Below are 20,954 nucleotides of genomic sequence, written 5' to 3' on the forward strand. Positions count from 1 at the left end.
ACACCAAAAAAACAGTGGTGGTTGAACATTGTAATTTGCATATGTTTTTGGCCCTACCCCTCTATTTTAGCAGGAAAGTGTTTTTGGCATGGCCCAGCCTCTCTGAGAATCCCCCTGAGAAGATCAATGCAAAGACCCTTCTGTAGGCTGCTACCTTCGGCTGTTTGAATATCATTGCAAAGGTAATCCATAAACACAAGAAAGTATTTTTGCGTATGTGCAAGTCTACCTTGCAGCAAATTAAAAAAAATTTAAGAGTCTTGCATAAGGACTGGGCGATTTAGAGCAAAGGTGTGGTGGGTGAGATGGGACAGTGGATTTTGGTCATTGAGGGATTTCCTGAAGTTATACCCCAGGTAAGTTATGCTAGTTTCACTTATAAAATTATTTTGTGATAATTGTATGTGATATCACAAGAATAAGAGATTCCTTTATTATTTTTTCTTCAGTTTTATCGGGGTATAATTGACTAATAAATTTGAGGTTCCTTTGCTTTTTAAGTTTAGGGTCAGAGTAGAGTAATATGATTTTAAAAGTGTTTAAGAGAGGTTAATCTAAAAGTATGATAAGTTGGGTTGGTGGGCAGTGAGCTAAACATGAGGGGATGAAAGCCTTATTTAGGGTGGACACTGTAATGATGCAAATGAAGGCAGATATGAGAAAGAAGGTAAAACACGAGTAGGGTTAGTATTTGGTAAAACAAAACAGAACAAAATTGGATTGTTCGAAGTTTAAGAAAAAACAAAACAACAAAAAATACGATACCAAAATTGCCAGTTTGGGAATGGGGAGGAGAGCAGTGTGAGCTGTCTAACTTATCTGGGCTTCCGGTTTCCACCTTTGTAAAACAGGTAAAGGAAACACCTGTGTTGCCAGCCTTTTAGGTTTGATATGAGAATCATATGCTCTTTGTACAAATATGTACTTTTAAGGTGTCCTGGGGGTGATTGGACAATCATAGTAATGAAGAGGCATGAGAATGTTCAGGAAGGTTTGCTTTAAAAAACAAAAGAGGGGGGCTTCCCTGGTGGCGCAGTGGTTGAGAATCTGCCTGCCAATGCAGGGGACACGGGTTCGAGCCCTGGTCTGGGAAGATCCCACGTGCCGCAGAGCAACTGGGCCCGTGAGCCACAATTACTGAGCCTGCGCGTCTGGAGCCTCTGCTCCGCAACAAGAGAGGCCGCGACAGTGAGAGGCCCGCGCACCGCGATGAAGAGTAGCCCCCGCTTGCCACAACTAGAGAAAGCCCTCGCACAGAAACGAAGACCCAACACAGCCATAAATAAATAAATAAATAAATAAAAATTAAAAAAAAAAAAGAGGAATGGAGATCAAGGAAAAAATGCAATTGGAAGGAGACCCTGTTGAGAACCGTTCTATTGCATGGCTGGCATGGGGCATGGCACTCTCAGACACCGCCTCTCCGAGGTGTGTGTCACACCCTTCCCATGTTTAAAAGGAGAACGCTGATGTCCATAACTTCTCCAGGGTCACACAGCTAGTAGATTAAGCAGTGCAGGAGGCAAGATCACCTGAACTGAACTCCAAAGGAAGCAATGAAGGTAAGGAACCAATGATTGCAAGCTGTGTTTCTAACACAGGCAAGCTCAAGGACACAGGAGGATCACTTTGCCCATGATGTCCTTCCTGGTACCAGGGCTAATGGAAGAGCACAACCAGACGGGAGCGGTCCATTTCCACTTCCACCCCTTCTCAACAGACCAGGCAGTGGTGTCCCTCATATTCATGGCCTTCTTGCTGTTGTACCCAGGAAGCCTCATTGGAAATGTCACCACTGGGCTCACAGTCTGGTGAGACCACTCCCTCCATACCCCAGTGTACTTCTTCCTCTTTGCACTGGCCATGCTGGAGATTGGCTACTCCACCAACCTTGCTCCCTTGACTCTGGCTGGCATCCTTTCCATGGGGAGGATGCTTATCTCTCGCCCTGGCTGTGGAGCCCAGATGTTCTTCTCCATCCTTCTTGGGGGATCTGACTGTGTCCTTCTTGCTGTCATGGCCTATGACAGGTACGTGGAAGTCTGTCATCCATTGCATTACAACCTCATCATGAGTTGGCAGCTCTGTGGGCAGATGACTTCAGGTTCTTTAGGTCTGGGATTCCTGTTGGTGCTGCCTTTGACCATTCTGATCTGCCACCTTTCATTCTGTGGCCACAATGAAATCTGTCACTTCTTCTGTGACACGCCTGCCGTTATGCGCCTGGCCTGTGCAGACACCCACAGGCACGAGGCAGCTCTCTATGCCATCAGTGTGGCCGCTGTGGCCATTCCCTTGCTCCTTATCTGCCTCTCCTATGGCTGCATTGTGGCCACCATCGTGAGGATGGATTCGGCCCAGGGAAAGCGCAGGGCCTTCTCCACTTGTTCCTCCCACCTCATGGTGGTTCTCCTGCAGTATGGGTGTTGTACCCTTATCTACCTTTGCCCCAACTCCAGCTACTCCCCAGAAGAGGGCCAGGCAGTGTCTGTTGTCTACAACTTTTTCTCACCAGTGCTGAACCCTGTGGTCTATAGCATAAGGAATCAAGAAGTGACTAATGCAGTGAGGAGACTATGGCAAGAATGTACTTGATCAGGGAGCCAGAAATAATCCTTCTTAGAAAAAAATATTCCTCAAATCAGAAGTAGGGACATGATCTTAAGGACAGGAAGCTCAAAAGGAAAAAAGAGGGAGTGGAGAGATGACTGTCCCATGGCTGTCTCGCCTGTGAAATGCTAATCAGTACTAATTCATCCACTTTGTATTAGATTCCGATGATGAAACCCTGGATTGCCTACAAAACCAGCCTCCTCTCTCACCATAGTGCTTAGCATAAGGACTAGCACAGGAATGTCAGTGAAGAAGAGAATGATTGAATGGATGGATAAGATGATGACAGCAGTTGATAAAGTAGATGTTTTGAGAATGGGCCATCATGTATATTTCAGGCTACAGGTAACATTCTCTTACAAAGGTGCAGAGCCAGCATGACTAAGCACAGGCAACAGAGCACAAAGTTTAGAGCTAAAGGAATAGATTCAATATGGAGTCAGGTTTGTTCTTCTTTGTAACAGTAGTGTTACTGACCCAGGCCCTTGTACTCTTTAATCAATAGAAATTGATAAGAGGCCAGACGAGAATTTCAGGCAAGTCTGTATTGGGGCTTGTGCTGCAGCATGAGGGAGAGAAAATAAGTAACAGGTGCCCTTGCTTGCTCCAGAAAGGAGCTGCTTGGGTCCTTAAATGCGGTAACAAGGGGGGGCAGGTCCGTGGGTTGGGCAGGAGGTGTAGCTTAGGTGGTCTGCCCACCCACTTGGCAGTGCCATGCCCAGGGATCATGCAGAATACCCTGCTTTTGCTCCCAGCACCTCAGAAGTGGCAGTTGGTTTGTGGCCTTTTTGTATCCTATTGTTCATAATTGCCCCAACTGTGCATGCTTGCAGTTATTTTTAGTCCCTTATAGTTTCTTTGTATTCTGTTGCTCAAGGAGATGTTTGTCCAGGTGCAAGCACTCTGGTAAAGGGTCCCAGGTCCCAGCCTACCTCAGTAGAGTCATCTGCTTCTCATGGCAGGAGATTGGCTCCTGTGATCCTTGCAGGAGAATCCCAAAACAGCAGTAGCCAATGAGCAGGGCTGTCGTGGAGATTGGTGGAGAGGACCAGAAGGAGGACTAAGAGCAGGGAAAGATATTTCCAAGATACCATCCTTAAAGAGAAAAAGAAAAGAATCCCATTCTTTTCTTGATGTTGCAAATGCAATAGATGATAAAAGCCACCCTATTCCATATCTGATTGTGCTACACACAAGAAAGGGGAAAAAGGGGAAAAACAGTATGAAAACCTGATGACAAGAATTCTTGGGACCCTTGGCCAGGCAGCGACATTAAGAAGTACAGGAGCATGCAGAATTTTGAATAGTGCTAGTGTGGAGAGTCAATAAATATTTTATTGATAACAATGGTATTTGTTGAAATTAATAGGTTATTTCTCTAATTATTTTTAATTTATTCTATTCCCAATATCCTTATACAAAAGATGTGAAATGGCTTAGAAATACATTGAATACAAAAGTTAAAAACACATTGTCAGGACTTCCCTGGTGGTCCAGTGGTTAAGAATCCGCCTGCCAATGCAGGGGACACAGGTTTGATCCCTGGTCTGGGAAGATCCCACATGCGGCGGAGCAACTAAGCCAGTGCGCCACAACTACTGAGCCGACATGCTGCAACTACTGAAGCCAGAGCACCTAGAGCCCGTGCTCCACAACAAGAGAAGCCACCGCAATGAGAAGCCCGTGCACCGCAACGAAGAGTAGCTCCCGCTTGTCTCAACTAGAGAAAGCCCACGTGCAGCTACAAAGACCCAGCGCAGCCAAAAATAAAAAAAACAAAAACAAAACAAAACAAAAACCCCCCACATAGTCAAGAAGATCAGGGTGAAGGCAAAATTCAGGAAGAATATAGTAGTAAGATTTCTATGCAGAAATGTAAACCATGGGCTTCCCTGGTGGTGCAGTGGTTGGGAGTCAGCCTGCCAATGCAGGGGACACGGGTTCGAGCCCTGGCCTGGGAGGATCCTGCATACTGCAGAGCAGCTAAGCCCGTGCGCCACAACTACTGAGCCTGTGTGCCACAACTACTGAAGCCTGCGCACCACAACTACTGAAGCCTACGTGCCTAGAAGCCACGACAATGAAAAGTCCGCGCACTGCAACGAAGAGTAGCCCTTGCTCGTCGCAACTAGAGAAAGCCCGCACACAGCAACAAAGACCCAACGCAGCCAAAAATAAAAACAAAAAACAAACAAGCAAAAAAAGAAATGTAAACCATGTGCTTCTCTGCCGTTTATAATAGTGGTCACCTACAGGTATCTGAGCTTCCTAGTAGCCAAAGTAAAAAATAAAATACAATCAAATTTGAGAGTTTGAAAGGTCATATAATTTCTAGACATAGGGAGAAATTTAACACTGTTTTGGGGTTAAATCTCAGATGTAAAAGAATCTTTTCTTACTGCTTTTCAAAAGCGAATACAGCACATTTAACAACATACCAACAATTATAATAATAACACTAGCTGTCATTTATTGAGCCCTGAAGTATGAGCCAGATATTGTTTTAGGTGCTTAGTACACATTAACTTACTTGAATTCCACAAAGTCTTAGGAGATGGGTACCATTATTATCCCCATTTTACACATAAAAAACTGAAGTTCTGAGAGGTTAAGTCATCTTCCCAAGATCACACAGGCAGTTAAGTGCTGGCACAGTTTCATTCCAGAGCCTGTGACCTTAACCAGTATAACATATAGTAAATTTGAAATGAATTTTCTAGGGCTAATTCTCAATGTAAATGGATGGAGTGACACGGACGTTCAAGTCACTTAACACAGTTCTGGAAGGAATGATCACAGTCAACTAAAGAATACAGCTCTCTGATGTTTTAACTTGATTTTAGTTTAGGGAATAAATCTAAAACTATGAGAACCTGATTGGCAAGCATGTCTTTCCGGAAGCGCTTTCGCAAACACTATTTTACTCAAGCAGTGTCTTCATGAAATGAGTCTGTTGTAACAGACACCAGGCTGTGAGGCAGTAAAACAGGTGAGCAAATTGAATGAGGGAGGGCAGCGTGTTCATACTGCCAAGTCAGCTGGGTCAGGAAGGGTTCACCAGTGAGCTACCATGTCTTACTGACCTCAGGTCCTATTGCTGAATTTGCCTTCTAATGGTAAGTTTGAGAAATTTCTTCTTTAATTTTTGATACGTTACCTTTCATTGGTCCCTTATTCCTTCTTTAAACATTTTCTTTTACATTTTAAAAATAATACGTGTTCATGAAAAGAAATTCAAAGCAGTAGAGAAAAAATGCAAAATAAAAAATAAAGCTTCCCCCAGTGGTAACCACCATTCACAGTTTCTTGTTGTGTATATCTTTCCAGAGATTTTCTATTACAGTACAGATATAGGTATAGTCAATTTCCTTCAAAAATCCACAAATGGGATAGTGTTACAAGGCTCTTCTGCCCTTTTCCTCATTTAATGTATCTTGTACATCTTTTTATATCAGCACGTATAGATCTACCTCATTCTTTTTAATAGATGCAGAGTATTGATTTTACTCAATTGGTCCCCCTGTTGATGGGCATTTTTTTTAAAACATCTTTATTGGAGTATAGTTGCTTTGCAATGGTGTGTTGGTTTCTGCTGTATAACAAGGTGAATCAGCTATACATGTACATGTGTTCCCATTTCTCCTCCCTCTTGCGTCTCCCTCCCACCCTCCCCATCCCACCCCTTGGGCATTTGTTTTACTGTGATAAATAATGCTGCAATGAGTGTCCCTGTCCACAAATCTTTGCATACTTGTAAATCTGTAGAATAAATTCCTGGCAGTGAAATTGCTGAGTCAAAAAAAAAAAAAAGAAAAAAGAAAATGCAGCCAGTTAGACCCATACCCTCTTCACATTACCAAACACAAATCCTTTCAGATATATTTTAAGATTTGATTGTTACCCAGATAAGTTTGACCTGGGAACTAAAAAAACTTCAAGAACAAATAGAAGAAACGATTTTTTTGTAGTGACATTCAGACCTCGCCACTATTGATCTTTCCTCTTAGGAAAAAAAAAAGATCTTTGGGGCCACACAGCCTTTGCTGGAGCATGTCTCCGCTTCCTCTTCCTGGAGAGGTGAGATGTGGGTCAGGATAAAGGTCAAGGCCTCACTGAGAAACAGCAGGATTCACCAACCCCCTTCAGCCCACAGAGACACTGCACGTACCTGTCAACTATGTCCACTGTGGTTTTCAATTGCATTTGGGAGAACCAGGTTGAATGTTGGGGTCAGCTGTGTACCTGAGCAGGACCCTAGGGGGCCTTCCCAGGGCAGACCTCTCCCCCATATCCTCTGCTTTAGCTCCTTTCTGAAGTACCTAGATAATAGTATCTGATGCACATTTCCTGAGTTTTTTACAGGTGCTAAACCCACCACCAAATGGAAGAAATTAACTAGTTGATGACCATGAGCACGTAGCCTCATGTCTTCATGGATTGATAATGTTTAACCCCTGTGACACTGCCTTGTTACCTCACCTCAACCAATCAGAGAATTGTGCACGAGCTGATCACATACCCTGGGACTCCCCTCCCTCACCTTGCCTTTAAAATGGCTTTGCTGAAACCCATCGGGGAGTTTGGCTTTTTGAGCATTAGCTGTCCTGGACTCCTTGTATGGCGCCTTACAATAAGCGTTGCACTTTCCTTCACCACAACCTGGTGTCAGTAGATTGGCTTTACTGTGTGTGGGCGAGCGGACCCAAATTTTGGTTTGGTAACAGCTGGAAAGACTCAGTGAACCAGTGGGGAATGTGGAGAGAGCATCCTGGGAGAAAATGATGCATTGGTCATAGAAATAGCTTTGTGGCCTCACTGGGTACAGTCATTTTCTCATCTAAACTCCGTGGAGTCCGATTCTAGAAGAAGTATCAGAAGATGACTAAAAGCTAGTGTCACTAAGGAATTGTTACCGAACCAGGTTGTTTGCTTGACATGCAGCAAGTCAAAACACTGAGATGCCAAGATTTGCAGCAAAGAAAAGGTTTATTCACAAGACAGCCAAGAAAGGAGATGAGACAGGAAAACCAGTCTCAGCTCCATCTCCCTGAAGCCCAGGGGCCTGACATATTTATGGGATAAAGAACCAAGGTAGACTTCCCTGGTAGTGCAGTAGTTAGGAATCTGCCTGCCAATGCAGGGAACATGGGTTCGAACCCTGATCCGGGAAGATCCCACATGCCGCGGAGCAACTAATCCCGTGTGCCACAACTACTGAGCCTGCGCTCTAGAGCCCGTGTGCCACAACTACTGAAGCCCAAGCACCTAGAGCCCATGCTCCACAACAAGAGAAACCACCGCAATGAGAAGCCCGCGCACCGCATCGAAGAGTAGCCCCCGCTCGCCGCAACTGCAGAAAGCCCACGTGCAGCAATGAAGACCCAACACAGCCAAAAAAAAAAAAAGAGAGAGAAAAGAACCAAGGTGGTCTAAGACATGGGGAAAGGCGATTTGAGGTAGGGAAAAGGTGAAGTAATTGGTGTTCTGCGCAGGCATATCTGAGTTACATGCTTCTTCATGGGATGTGTGTTCAAAATGGTGGTGTTAAGCATGATCTGAGGGTGGAGTTTTTGGCCTTCTGATGTTAAAAGGTCATTAGACACCTGCACAGGCCCAGTTTTAGGGTCAGTGGTCCCAACCAGTCTTAGCCAGCTAGAAGTAGAACTACACACAGCTGACTCCAAGTTCCTAGGGCAAACATCTTACTGTTTAGGCTATGTGAAGCTTGGAGGGTACGCAATTTGCAACAAAATAATTAAGGTGAACTTGCTCAGTGAAGGCAGGCACCAGGCAGAGGGGTTTTTAGCAAGCTTTAAGACAGGTTCAAGAATTTCTGTTAGTCACCAATTTCTGTTAACCCTATGGGGCATGGTTTCAGAGTCAGCAGATTTTTCTCCTTGCAGCCTTTTAAACATGAATAATTACTTAGCACCTGTAAGGTATAGGCACATTAAATTCAGCATATAGAAAATCATAGGGGACTAGGAAAAAAAGAAGAGAAAGAAAGGCAAAAGAAATGGAGAGAGGGAGAAATGGAACTGGGAGGCAAAAATGGAGAACTTAAAGAAGAAAGGTTAAAAAAATTTTGTGTGGCTGGAATTAAAAAGTAGACTGCCAGATAGGGCCTGTGGTGTCACTCAGAGATGACTGTGGCTCTGGCTGTAGCGGAAAGGGTCTAGACTCCAAATAAAGTGAGTTCCAGCCCCAGCACGGCAGCTGTTCTGTTATATAGCATTCTGAAGTGTTGAGCAGTGTAACAAAACTGCTGAACACAAAGCGTCTGAAAAGCCATCCACCGCCTATGTGTAGCGTGTGGGTCAGCAGCTGGCAGCCTCTGCTCCAGAGCAGCAGAGTGGCTTTGTTTGTTCTTCTCTGAGTCAACCACTGATACTTGCTAAAATACGTCCCAGCTCAGTACACATACAATTAGACTTTCAAGTGGCTGGCGATTGTTTCTTCTGGAATTGTTTTGCATTTTTCTTTCAAGATTGCTTTGACAAACTCCTGCCAAGTTCTCTCTCTCTCTCTCTCTCTCTCTCAATCTCTCTCTCTCACACACACATACACCTGTAGGCCTTCATTTCAACAATATTTCCAGAGTTTTCAGAGCTACTTGTCCTTGAGATGAAAGTTTTTGGTGATACATACATGAGCATTTAAACCTTTTTTTTGTATTTATTTAAAAGTGAGGGATAAAAAATATAGCCAGTACAATGATGCTGTTACATTAAAAAAAAAAAAGTGAGTGAAGGACTTCCCTGGTGGTGCAGTGGTTAAGAATCCGCCTGCCAATGCAGGGGACACGGGTTTGAGCCCTGGTCCGGGAAGATCCCACATGCCATGGAGCAACTAATCCCATGCGCCACAACTACTGAGCCTGCACTCTAGAGCCCGTGAGCCACAACTACTGAGCCCGCGTGCCACAACTACTGAAACCCGCGCGCCTAGAGCCCATGCTCCGCAACAAGAGAGGCCACCGCAATAAGACCACACACCGCACGAAGAGTAGCCCTCACTCGCGGCAACTAGAGAAAGCCCACGTGCAGCAACGAAGACCCAATGCAGCCAAAAATGAATAAATAAAATAAATAAATTAAAAAAAAACTGTATGTCTTTCTAAACTACCTCAAACTTGGAGAGTAAAAATTTAGGCAATAATTAAAATATAGCTAAGTCTAGCAGCAATTAGACCAGTTTAGAATATCATGTCCTTAAACAATTCCTGTTTGTGTTCAAATATTGACCTACAGGGGTTGGTCAAGTTAAAAGCTAAGATAGCCTCTTGGGGCTTGGTTGAACCAAAGTAGGCAGGGAATTCTCCAGAAATGAGATGAGAAGGGGTGAGAGTTGAGAAAGAACCCAGAATTCTGACTCTGCAAATCCCAAAGTCCCACATTCTTCCCTTGAGATGTAGCAGCAGGGAAGGATTAACTGTATCTAGATGTGTGCTTTCTTCAGTTCTCTGGGTAGTTTCTCAGAGATTCAGTCTCAATGGTTCCCAAGGTATTAAGAAGAGGATTCCACCTTGGGCTTCACTCAGCCTCAGGGAAGGATGTGGCTGCCAGCCTCTCTAGGCAGAAGGTAAGGAGGGTAAGGGAAGACCAGGCTGATTGAGTTGTTGTGTGGTCTAGACCCTGGGGAATGAACCAATGAACCCTACTGACCTTGGGCTTTCCTGATCCTGTGAGGGGCTTCCTCATGTGGAGATAGATACAAATGAATTGGAACATTAGTTTAACCTCCTGGAGCTAATGATGTGACACTGTTGATGTCAAATATACTAACAACAAGCAGATCTTCAAAAGACACTCCACTGCTGAGGGTGAGAGAAGGAACTCTGTCTCTCCCTAGAGAGATAGAAATGTGTCCCATTTCCTAGGTTGTCTGAGACGGGTATGAGAGAGTTGTTCAAAGAGGACTACATGCTTTGTTGGGACACCCAGAAAACAAAGTGTAATCTGCTGAGTTTTCAAGTTACACACCCAATGCCTAGTTGATAGTAGCTGCTAGATAAATTCTTGTCAAATAAGTGAATGCATGAACAGTCCTATTAATTACACTCAGTGAGGGGAGAAGGTAGATGAATATGCAAAGGTCTTTGCGGAAAAGGAAGGGCTCTCTGTGTGAAGAATGCCATGTCTTTGGAGGCAGTGCTGGTGCCACAAAAGAGACTCATCAAAGAGGATGCAGTGTTACTGAGGGTTTATAGTTCCTGGGTAAGAAGAGGTCTGGCGTTTCCTGATTCACGTAGCAAGAAACTGTGCAATAGCAAAGGCAGGATAAAGCAGACAGTGGAAGAGAACGTTTAACCACCACCAAAGCTCACAGTATTGTTATTTTTATCCCACTGAGAAGACCCCAGAGGAGGAGTAAACTTGGGAGTGAAGAAGGGAGAGATTTCTCACTCACTCATCAATGCCTTGGATGAAGACACAAAAGGCAAGAATAATTTTTTATTTGTATAATATATTTATTATTCTTTGAATGCTCCTAAAAATAGAGTGCCTTACAGTAAAACCCTAGCTACAATGAGATCAAGATCAATTTATAAAAGGCTGTATAAAAGACAAAAGTTAAATAGAAATGAAGATATTGGGGCTGAGAAATGCTAAGCGATTGAATATAAAACTTAGTTTTGGGCTTCCTAGCAGCTAAGGCAAAAAGGGAAACGAATTATGTAGCTCTCACAGACAAGTAGGATGACTTATGTGTGTTCATTAAGAGAGAAATGTATGTGTCTGGGTGAGGGTGTGGGGAATGCATTGAGAAGTCAGGTGAGTCTTTATCCCAGGTATGTTGAACATCCATTGTATAAACAATGTGATTGTTTGTTGCAGTGGAATTCACTGTAGTTTTTAAGTGTTCCAGAGATATTCCACACAGAGAGCCTTGTATTTTTAAACTGATTTGAAAACTGACTGATATTCTGAAGAAAATTTTGAGGGATATTAAGGGCAGTATGCTTGAGGGATGTGGCTTCCTTGAACTATGGTCTAATGCACAGTTATAGCTTTGGGAAGCATGTTCATTAGAGTCGTAGATGACAATGGGGAGAAATTGATTATTTGTTGGAGTAAAGAATTGTCATTCTCCATAAGATCTCAATGGGCTAGAATGATGAGCTAAGTCTGAAAGGTTGACTTTATAAAGAGATGAAGGTAAAGAAAAAAAAGAGAGAGGGAAAGGAAAATAGGAAGAAAGAAAAGGGAAGGGATGGAAAAGAAAGGGAAGGAAGAAGAAAGGAAGAAAGGAAGGTAGGAAGGAAGGAAGGAAGGTAGGAAGGAAGGAAGGTTAACTATTTAACAACAAACTCAGCCCAAGTCAAGGTTGTGGTATGTCTGGAAATGAACAAGCACATAAATAAATAACTAGATTTAGCACAATCTTGGACAACATCATTGGCAAGTGTGCAGATTTTGTGGCTATATTTAGGTGTTAATCCTCGTTCTGACAATTCCTGGTTGTATAACTAGGGGTATGTTATGTACTTCAGTGTCCTTGCCTTTCAAATGGGCATTTAAAAAAGCAATAACATTTGTAATATTAAAAATAAACACATATTCTTCACAGAAAGTTTGAAAAATGGAGAAAAGCATGAAGAAAATAGTCATCTCCCATTTTTCTCTAAAACACCATTGAGAGTTTATTGTTTCCTTTTAGACTGGTAGCAGAATTGGTGTCATGTTCCGCATGCAATGTTGCCTTTTCATTTTCTTCATTTAACATTATATTGTAAGCACTTTCTCACTGTATTAAACCTTATAACAATTTTAATGTCAATACAACAGTTCATCATATTAATACACCTCAAGTGACTAGAATGTCACCTCTTGTTAAGCATTTGTTTTGTTTCCTTATAAAAATTATTATCAAAGCACACTGCACTTATCTTTGTGTATTTGGCTCTATATTCCAGACTATTACCTCAGGACAGATCCTTCAGTGTGAGGGTAGTGATTCAATACATATAATTTCTTGAAAATTGCTGATTTTCTTTCTAGAAGGGATATGCTCTTTTAGCATCAGAGTACTAAACTGAAGATTATTACTTCTACTTCAAAAGTACTGGGGAGCAGTCGTTGACATTGATAGAACCTCAGTAACTCTCCAGTGTTCATGTCAATACAGAGTTACATGGTACCCAGTATTGTGCTAGGTCCTGGGTATTAGTGAAGAACAGAATCCAATCAGTCCCTGCCCTCATGGAGATGAGGAGGGGACAGAGATACACAAGTGATCACAGAGGCAAACACATCATTAAAGGAGTGGTGAGATCCCTGGTTATAGATAATAGTTCTCTTTCTTGTGCCCGACTTGTCCCCTTAATGTCTAATTCACGAAGATTATTTGGGGTAGAGGGTGTGTTGGTCGTCTTTACCCAAAGTAGGAAGAGAGGCAGGCAGGTGTGTGCTCCAATGCTGCTCCTAGAAAAGGAATTAAAATTCTCAAGGAACAATAATCTTAGAAACTTCCAAGTGAAAAATTTCTCACTATGATTCCACCCATCTTCCAACCCTCTTACTCCACACAAGGCTGTGCCCAACAGATGACAGTACAGAGGCAGAAGCATTTAGAAACGGAAAGAAAAACTTGCAAAACATGCAAGGAGCCAGACTTTAAAAGTACTGGCCTGCCAGAATAAAAAACACAACAAACATTCAAAGGAAAAAATTGCAAACCAGCAAGAATACTAAGGTTGCATTATTCTGTTTGTGGTGGAAAACAACAATGTCCTTACATGATTATCATATTCATAAAGGTTGTGATAGATCTTCAGACATCAGCACAGCAAAAGTAAGCAAAAATACATTCTTTGGTGGGGGGACAAAACCAGTCAGGTGATCCTGTTAGTTTTGGTTTAACTCAGGGTGCAAAGTGTCCCCCCCCCCCACCCCACTTACTGTGGCATGTGAAGTATTGACACTTAATCATTGGACGCAAGGCTAAGTATCAGTTTTTGTTTCTACAGTAGATATGATGTGTTGGTGTGTGTGTGTAGTCAGGGTATGTTGTTTTGGATACCATGTACGCTTGCCCTGAAATTCTTTCCTATCGATCATGGGCAGCAGAAAGAAAACTGGATAAAGAGATTCTAAAATAAATTAAAATAATAAGATTCTTTTCCTTTATGCATTCAACAATCATCTGTTAAAACGTTCTCTATGCTAGTCATATGGACAGGACTTGGCATTTAATTTGGGGACCATTTATAGAAGTGAGGGCAGAATTAAGGGCACTTACTGTTACCAAGTCCAAGCTTGGACTGTTCACCGCAAGACAGGACAATAAATCGAGAGACGAGTTGTTGGGGCAAGGAACAGTGACTTTATTCAGAAAGCCAGCAGACTGAGAAGATGGTGGACTCGTGTCCCAAAGAACCGTCTTGCTACGGTTTGGATGCTAGTTTCTTCTATAGAACAAAGAGGGGGAGATGAGGAGATAAAGTAAAAAAGGTAATAAATTGTTGCACATATTTCCTGGTTCCAGCCAGGTTCCCAGGAAGGTGTTAATTTCTTCTTTCCTGCAGTCATTCACGGGTGGGCCTGGTCAGGATGTTTCCTGTGAGCTAAACAAAGGTATTTTAGCTTAAGCTCAGGCATGGGAGGCAGGGTTCCCAGAGATGGGCCATTATGTATACTTTAAGCATATAGGCAACACTTTAGTGATTAACTTGTAGCAAAAACAATAGAAAACAAAGGTTAAACGAAAAGAAAAAGATCCAATATGGACTCAGATTTATTTTTCCTTGTTACACTGTAAGGGATGGTGAGGCACTCAGGGCTAGCAATGGTAGGAAACTGTTTGCATCCTTGGGCCTGAAGTGACAAGGTGAGAGAATACTGTTACTGGAGCCCAGCAAAAACTGGAGCTGTGGAAGATGGGCCACCCAACAAGAGCTGTGGTCATAGAACCATCATGGTAGAGGGAGAAGCGGTTAGTGGTGTGTGTATGGGGAGAGGGATAAATACCCTACAGACCTTTGTGCTACTCTTTATTTTCCTTCAAGTACCTTCATTGACCACATCCAACCAGAAGCCACAGGGTGAATGAGCTCAGATGATTCAGTCCTTAGTGACCAGCCTCCCAGGCGGCAGAGCAGGGTGGAGCGTGGATCTGGGGGGTAGACCTAGATTAACCAACAAAACCTTCCCTTTGCGTATCACTAAGAGGAAGAGCAGTCTCCAAAAGTGATGGAAACATAGTGTCCAGAGAGGTGGGGAAAAAGTTTGGCTAGAATAGCATCACAGAGTCCTTGGGTGAGGAATTTCAAGGAAAAGGGAGACTCCAGTGCAACAGAGGTCAAGTCAAAAAGTAGCCACTGGATTCAGCAATTTGGAAGTCATTGGTGACCTTCATTAGAGTGGCCTCTGGGTGTAAGACCGGAACCAGACTGTGCTAAAGAAAGAATAGGAAATGGTTGAAATGCAAAGGAGACAGGGAGCCTTTAGAGGATGATATGAGATTATGGGATGTTGCTTTTTGCCATGAGGTGTAGAGGGAAGTTGCTTTTTGCCATGAGGGAGCAGAGGCAGATACTGGAGACAGACTGAATGATTGTGAAGCAAGATCACAGAGGAGGCAGGAGGGGCTGAGACCACTAGCTTTGCAGAGGAGAGGGGACGCTTCTAGAGAGGCATATGGGGATTTGCTATGGGTGTATGGAGGGAGAATGTTGTGGGTCTAGAGCTGGTGAGCATGATGATGCGTTGCCTCCAGGTGGCTTCTGTTATTTTTTTCAGTGAAGTTGGAGGCTGGGTCATTACTGTTGGTGAGAGAGGAGGTAGCAGAAGAGAGGTCTTAAAGAGACCAGGGAAATTTGCCCCTGTCTTGGTGGGGACCCGAAGGAGCAGCTGACTCAGAGCCTTGGGGACAGCACTGGGGTTGATAGTACCTCTCTATCCCTACCGTGGCACCAGTCAGCAGAATTTTGTGATCTTCTTTAGTCATGTTCAGCCTGGAATGAAGATGCTGGATATTACAGAAGGTAACAGAGTTGGCAGAAGATCAAGGAGCCAAAGACAGTGACAGTATTGGTAAAAGACTGATGGAAGAGATGGACCATAGATCTTGGCTGGATGGGGCAGGGAGGAAAGCCCAAAGGAGGCTTATCTGGGGGAACTGGAGGCATCAAAGGTGGTCTTGAAAAGGTGGAAGAAGAATAGTATTAATGATGATTGCTAACATTTATGGAGAGTTTCCTAGGGGCCAGACACATTTAGTTCTCACAGCAATCCTACCTGCTGTGTCCTACTGTTGTCTTCACAGATGAAGAAATTGAAGCAGAAAGCTTCAGCAAGTTGTTCAAGGTCATACTGTTGGTCAATGACAACCAGACAAGGGATTGAGGGTGTAGAGATTTGTGGTCTAGGAATAGTATACTGTGGGTTAACATTTCATTGCTGACTTGAACAGATATTCATACACCAATTTTCATAGCAGCATTATTCACAGTAGCCAAAAGGTGGAAACAATCCAAGTGTCCATGAACAGATGAATGGATAGCAAAATGTGGCATACACACATACAATGGGATATTATTCAGCCATGAAAAGGAACATAATTTTGATATAAGCTACCACATGGATGGACCTTGAAAACATTATGCTTAGTGAAATAAGCCAGACACCGAAGGACAAATACTATATGATTCCACTTACATGAGGTACGTAGAATAGGCAAATTCACTGAGACAAAGTAGGATTGAGGTTGCTAGGAGCTGGGAGGAGGAGATCGTGGAGGAGATCATTAGTTTATTCTGTAGAGTTTTTGCTGGGGATGATAAAAAAGTTTTGGGTATAGATAGGGGTGGGGTGATGGTTATACAACATTGTGAATGTATTTAATGTCACTGAATTGTACACTTACACATGGTTAAAATGATAAATATTACGTAATGTATATTTTACCACAATTAAAAAAAAAAAGGTTTCAGTGGGGAGCTACTTCTGGGTGATTACAACAACAAAAAAGCTGTTGTAGAAGTAAGTTGCTGAATTTGGAGGTAAAGATGGTTTTCGTTGAGGAAGGAAGGGAGATGCCAGGAGCTGAACGGGTCATCCAGCAGGAGCCTTGTGTCCTGACATTTATCTATCCTCAGGGGGCAGCGCCTGTGCCATCAGCAGGCCCAATGCATTGAATCCATGGAGGGTGCAAAGCAGACTGGAATGATTCACCTCCACTTCCACCCCTTCTCCAAACTCCCCGAGGTACAGATGCTGATTTTCGTGACCTTCCTGATTATGTACCTGGTCAGCATCAGCGGCAACCTCTCCATTTCTCTCATCCTCTGGATTGACCGTTCTCTCCACGCCCCCACGTACTTCTTCCTGGCCAAACTTGGCAGCTCTGGAGATCTGCTACTCTTCCACCATTGCCCCTCTGACTCTGGCAAGCACCCTGTCCATGGAGAAAACCCTCATCTCCCTGCCTGGCTGTGGTGCCCAGATGTTCTTCTTCATATTCCTGGGCAGCGCTGACTGCATTCTGCTGGCCGTCATGGCCTATGACAGGTTCGTGGCCATCTGCCACCCTTTGCATTACACCCTCGCGATGAACTGGTGGTTTTGTGCCCGACTGGCCCTGGGCTCTCTGGTGTTGGGGTTCATCTTGGCCATGCAGCTGACTGTGCTCATCTTCCAACTCCCCTTCTGTAGGAGCAAAGAAATCGGTGTGTTCTATTGTGATGTCCTTCCTGTTATGAGACTGGCCTGTGCAGATACCCGGGTCCACGAGGCCACTCTGTTTGTGGTCGGTGGCACTGTCTTCACCATCCCCTTCCTGCTTATCACCCTGTCCTGTGTGTCCATCATCCTGCCATCCTGAAGATCCGCTCTGTGGAGGGGAAGCACAAGGCCTTCCCCACCTGCTCCTCCCACCTGGCCATGGTTCTCCTCCAGGATGGAGGTGCGAGCCTCATCTACCTGTGCCCCGGCTCCAGCTACTCTCCACGGCGGGGCCAGGTAGTGTCTGTGGTTTACACATTCATCGCCCCTATGCTGAACCCCTTGACCTACAGCATGAGGAACAGAGAGCTTAAGGATGCTTTGAAGAGAGCATTGATGAAGGTCCTGTCATCCTAAACGCAACAAACAAACACCCTGGATGTTCCTGTGTAACATTGCTGAGTAGAGACGAATGGGTATGCTCTCTGAAAGACGGGAGACAGAGGCTAAGAGGTCATTGGTTTTACACTGTTACTTCTTCGTGGTTATATTATTTTTGAAAAGTCATTGTCCTTTTCTCATTCTTAGATTCCTCATCTCTAAAATAGGGATTAAAATGCCCACAAGACCTAAATTCTGGGATAGTTATCATGATCAAAAGATATATTAAGTGGAAATACTTTGTGACTTCTATTTATTTTTATTATTATTTTGCCGCAGGGCATGTGGGGTCTTATTTCCCCAACCAAGGATTGAACCTGCGCCCCCTGCAGTGGAAGTATGGAGTCTTAATCGCTGGACCACCAGGGAAGTCCCTACTTTGTGACTTTTAGAGGGAGATGTAGCAGTGTACATCATTATCACTATCTTCAGCATCAAGTGAAAAGTCTGTGTCCTGCTTTGAACTTCTCTCCAGATGTAGTTCTCAGGTTCTTAGCATTGCACATATGGGCAGGGGCAGAGCCAAGAATAAGAGGCAGATCAAACCAGGACCATCCCAATCATGATTCCCATTATGTAAATGCTGAGTTTGTGCCACTTTGAATTATTTATCTTTCATCCTCAATTATCTTCCAGGGAAAAGTGATAGGGAAAGCACTAGAGTTTTAAAGTTTTGTTAGGTTCTCTTTATTTAACTTTATACCTGGAGCTAATCTGTCTCCATCTCAATCTCTGATTCTATTAGTCTATTCTATTAGTCTGCTTCCAAATCCCTCTCCCTTTATCCATTTGTTCTCTTCCCCATTCTCTGTCCCTTTCTTCTCTCGTTCTCGTTCTCTTGCACACACACACACACACACACACACGCATACACATTTATCTCATAGTCTCCCTTTCTGCCTACCCCTAGTTGATATGGTCTGAATATTTGTGTTCCTTCCAAATTCACATGTTGAACTACTAATGCCCAGTGTGATGACATTAAAAGACGGGGCCTTTGGGAGGTGCTTAGGTCATGAGGGTAGGTCATCTCATGAATGGGATTAGTGCTCTTATAAAAGAGACCCCTCAGAGCTCCCTAGCTCCTTCCGCCATGTGAGGATACAATGAGAAGTCTGTGACCCGGAAAAGGGCCTTACCCAACCATGCTGGTACCCTAATCTTAGACTCCTAGCATCCAGAATTGTGAGAAATAAATTTCTGTTGTTTATAAAGCCACCCAGTCTGTGGTATTGTGTTACAGCAGCCCAAATGGACTAAGCCTAGTGTATGTATTATGCTAAGCATGCATAATATGGAAAAATTGCTTTGTTCACTAAGCCCCTTGGTGGAGAAAAGAGGTAGTGTTGGTTCAAATCTGGATTCAGGTAAAACAGAGCTAATTCTGTGAAGACAAACACTGGCTGGATACACTGAGGAGGTGAAAGAACTCATTCATACGGTTCCGAGCCGTCTCAGTAGGATGATAATCGTTCTGACGATGATCATTTGTCTCAAGGCAACGGCAGCAGAACATAGATGCTTTACTATCTTTCTGTAAGGCAGAGGAAGCTCATTCATTCTTCTACCTGTTGATTACTGAGGGATTTATTTATTCAACAACATTGAGAGAGACAGTAAGCAATGATTTATTGAACTCTACTGTGTACTATGCTCCCACCTGTGGTAGGTGGAACAGGAAATGGAAAGGTAAGTAAGAGGCAGCTCCTGCCTGGAAGGAAGTTAAAAGTCTAGCAGTATATGAGAACATACACCACGATTACACCAAGGGCCAAGTGATACAATGCTATGAGCCACCAAAGGAGGGTCAGTGAAGGGAATCCAGGCTAGTTTGCTGGGGAAGGTGGCACATGAGCTGCACCATGCCAGGTCTTCAGGTCTGCGTGTACGCAGAGGGGCAGGAAGGGCATTTCTGGAGGAGGGAACTGTGAGGGCCCAAAAACAAGGGAATCAGCTACGTAGGGAAACAAGCTCTGTTTCCCTACCTGGAAAAGCATAACACGTGTGCCATGACATTTTTCTTTTATTTTTTCTGACGTGTGTCACAGGCCTATAGGGTAGAAACCATGACCAGAAGTCATATTACATGAAACTGAAATGTCACCTTACTCTTTTGAAAGACGAGAACCCAAAAGGATCTTCTTTGGTTCACTTACAGAGGCTTGCTGCTCCTCCTATGTTCTACTGTAGTATTCTACTAGGTCAGCGTTATTATCTGTAGGACACCAATCCTGTTGAATAACAGGTGTTTGGGGGAAATAAACATTACACGGTCAAACAAATGTGAAGAATACTGTGCTGATCAAAATAAAACTAGTGGTTTACTGCAGGTTTATTCAGTGCCTGTACTGTGCAAACGTGCAGTCATGACTCTTCAAGATGAGGGATGCATGTTGCATGTTTTCTAAATTGTCACCACCAAACTCTTTTATTCCTTGGAATCTCTTAGGAAATATTTTATCGTGTTGAATCTACTTTGGAAAATGCTGCCGTGGCTAAGGCTGACTGGATAAAAAGAGGGCGATTTCACTAGTGATTGATTGAAATATTCCAGGCACTTTTCAATTCCCCACGCTCTTTGAGAAAACAGTGTAGTTAGGAGTTAGCAGGCTTCTTTTCCAGTGATTGAATAAGGGAATTAATGATTGCCATATATCAACCCATTTATCATCATAGTAACCCATGAAATGTGTCTTATTATTATCTCTGCTTACATATAAGGAAACTGAGACACAGGGAGGCTAAGTAACTTGTTCAAGGTCACACAGCCAGTAAACATAAAACTGAGATTTGACCTGGGCAGCGTGGTCACCAAAGCCTGGGCAAAAAACCACTCTCCCAACATGCTATGACTGTCCAATAGGAGCTTGGGAAAATCGCTTCATTTTTCTGACAATTCAGTTGCATAATAAAATGGGGACAATACTATCTATTCTGTCTCCCCGAGTTATTGTGAGATCTCCAAGGAAAAAAACCCCCAAACTGTAAAAGGATAATAAAAGATGCAGCACGGTTATTCAAACATCGACATGGAGAAATACACTAGATGGCTCATTTTTTTAAATACCAAAAGTTTAAAGACATAAGTGTTCAATTCCTTTCACCTAAGGTTTCCCTATGTTTATCCTGTTACTCTTGATAGGTGTTTTCACAGGTGTTGTAAGAAACAAGCATGTCTTCTGCAGCTCAGAAGTAACAGCAGGCTTCTCTGCATGAGGCTTCCTAACTGAGTCTTCC

General features: G+C 43.4%; 1 protein-coding gene and 1 pseudogene across 2 annotated transcripts; both read left to right on the forward strand.

Moving 5' to 3' along the window:
- The first annotated feature begins 181 nt into the window (after positions 1 to 181).
- Positions 182 to 10,987, forward strand: LOC309667584 (olfactory receptor 10V1-like). Its single transcript, XM_082476159.1, has one exon. It carries the CDS (start codon positions 1,864 to 1,866, stop codon positions 2,593 to 2,595), a length of 732 nt encoding a protein of 243 aa, XP_082332285.1. The 5' UTR covers positions 182 to 1,863; the 3' UTR covers positions 2,596 to 10,987.
- LOC309667562 (olfactory receptor 10V1-like) lies at positions 10,980 to 20,255 on the forward strand (annotated as a pseudogene). Its single transcript, XR_014268531.1, has 2 exons — positions 10,980 to 11,052; positions 16,712 to 20,255. The product of XR_014268531.1 is annotated as an olfactory receptor 10V1-like (transcript).
- The last annotated feature ends 699 nt before the right edge of the window (positions 20,256 to 20,954 follow it).

This window comes from Balaenoptera physalus (assembly GCF_965194825.1).
Source record: "Balaenoptera physalus genome assembly, chromosome: 10".
NCBI classification, from domain to species: Eukaryota; Metazoa; Chordata; class Mammalia; order Artiodactyla; family Balaenopteridae; genus Balaenoptera; species Balaenoptera physalus.